Raw genomic sequence first — 1,939 nt, forward strand, 5'->3', positions numbered from 1 at the left:
TCTGTGCTCCATGGGCCGAGGCAAAGCGGGCGGCGGGTGGGAAGAATGGGGGGTGTGCATTCCCGTTGGATTTCTTTGTGGTTTACGATCTCTTTGTGATATCCGGAGTAGGTTTGTTTCAAAAATTCATGGTGTATGGAACAGAGTATCGCGTGGCTTAAGCCTTAAAGTTGGCTAGTGTTGGCTTTGTTTTAGCTTTACTTTAACCTAGAGTCTTAGTAAGGTTGGCGCCAGCCGCGCCCACGCTGTGCACGTTGTCCACGTTGTATAGGAGAGTTTGTGAATGCGAGTTTAATCTTCCTTTCATTTATGTTACGGTTGGTTTGAGTCTGGATCGGGCATTGGGGTTTGGTGCAATTGAGAAGAGGAGGGGGAGGGCTTATGGATTGGGGCGTAAATGAGACGTCGAGGAGGCTTGCAATTGATGGGTGAGGTTGGGTCTATCGAGGATCCAAAGGGGTTTCCCGGCGAAATATGGGAGGTAACGGAGAGTCTCGGAGAGAGTAGAAAGGTGAGAATTGAAGGTAAGTGGCAAGGAAGAGGGAAGTTGGAGTGGGTATGAGCTGACGAAATTCGTAGACATGAAGCAAGAATTAGCGGGGGCAGGCGGGGAAAGTGCTTCAAGTGGCGAGTTACAGAGTGAGAAACGTTACAAGTGAGGAGAGTTACAAAGTGAGGACTAAGTTCAAAGTCTATAATCTATACATGATCTTAATCTACATAGCAACGCAAGTAGATACATGTATAACTTGATCGCAGCTGGGGAGTAGGTACTCAACCCGCAACAGAAAGCAAGACAAGACAAGCGATCTATGAAACATGAACAATCTATTCCAAATCTGCGTCACGCGCAAGGCGTCTGCCGTTCCCAAAACCAAATTCCCAAACCAAGCCGTTATCCTAAAACCCCATCCTAGATTCGTCGAAAGCGTAAAGCGTAACCCGTGGCGGAGTATCATGAAGAAGAGAAGTCGTAAAAGAGCGTGGATATCATGAAAAAAAAAAGTTGCGCGAAAGAGCGTAAGAAGTGAAAGGCGCAGCCCCCCGTCATCGGGCTGGGCTTACGCGCCGAGAGTCAGGACAAAGCTGGTGTCAATGGGGCAGCCGTGGGTGGCGTGGTCGTCCTTGGGCTGAAGGTAGGCCTCAGCGCAAGAGGTGTCACCTGCATGGCAGTTGACGGCGGGGCAGTCGGTGGAGGTTTGGCTGGGGGCGACATCGAAACCGTGCTTCGTGAAGGTGGAGGCGGCACGATCCATGTCGATGCACGACATGTCCCAGAAGAGGGTCTCACCGGACTCGGTGTACTCGAATTGCAGGACGTCGGTCTGGTCCTGGCTGGTGGAAAGCTTGATCGAGACACCGCCGCCGTTGGGGTTGCTCTGCCAGCTCTCGGTGAAAGAGCCACCGCCCGCAGTGAGGGTATGCATGTTGCTGACACCGTTGGTGACGGACCACGCGTAGACGTCAGAGTCCATGTGGTTGACGATGGTGACACCGGCGCCGCCGCCGTCTCGACGGACAACGGTGGGCTGAGGGAGAGCCGCGGTGAGGGTGGCAAGGGTAGCAGCAACAAGAGCCTTGGTGAACATCATTTTGAAAGAGACTGACAAGAAACAAGAACGAAGTCTTGAATAAGAGATTGTGGTGGTTGAGTATGTACTCAAGAGAATGTAAAGTGTCCGAAGACAAGAGAATGGCTAGTCAAAGAGTGACTGAAAGATCGAATTGATCAAGAGAATGTTGAAGCAGAGGAAATCCCAGGGTCTCGAGGCCCTCTTTATAGCTGAGATCCCCGGCCTGACATCGGGTCGTTCCCCACCGGCCCGCTGAGATGCAAGCCATTGCGATGGCGAAATGGAGCAGCGAGGAATAAAGGAAAAGGGTTCCACATGAATCCAGACCCTGAATCCAACGACGTGAGTGTTGCGTGGCGCCCCTG

At 52.0% G+C, this 1,939-nt stretch overlaps 1 protein-coding gene across 1 annotated transcript; it reads right to left on the reverse strand.

Moving 5' to 3' along the window:
- Window positions 1–1,061: 1,061 nt before the first annotated feature.
- DSM5745_03441 (putative extracellular thaumatin domain protein) lies at window positions 1,062–1,592 on the reverse strand (the record flags this gene model as incomplete). Its single annotated transcript, XM_026745457.1, has 1 exon — window positions 1,062–1,592. The coding sequence occupies one exon, from the start codon at window positions 1,590–1,592 to the stop codon at window positions 1,062–1,064; it is 531 nt and encodes a 176-aa protein (XP_026606323.1).
- Between the last annotated feature and the right edge of the window lie 347 nt (window positions 1,593–1,939).

This window comes from Aspergillus mulundensis, assembly GCF_003369625.1.
Source record: "Aspergillus mulundensis strain DSM 5745 chromosome Unknown scaffold_2, whole genome shotgun sequence".
Lineage (NCBI taxonomy): Eukaryota > Fungi > Ascomycota > Eurotiomycetes > Eurotiales > Aspergillaceae > Aspergillus > Aspergillus mulundensis.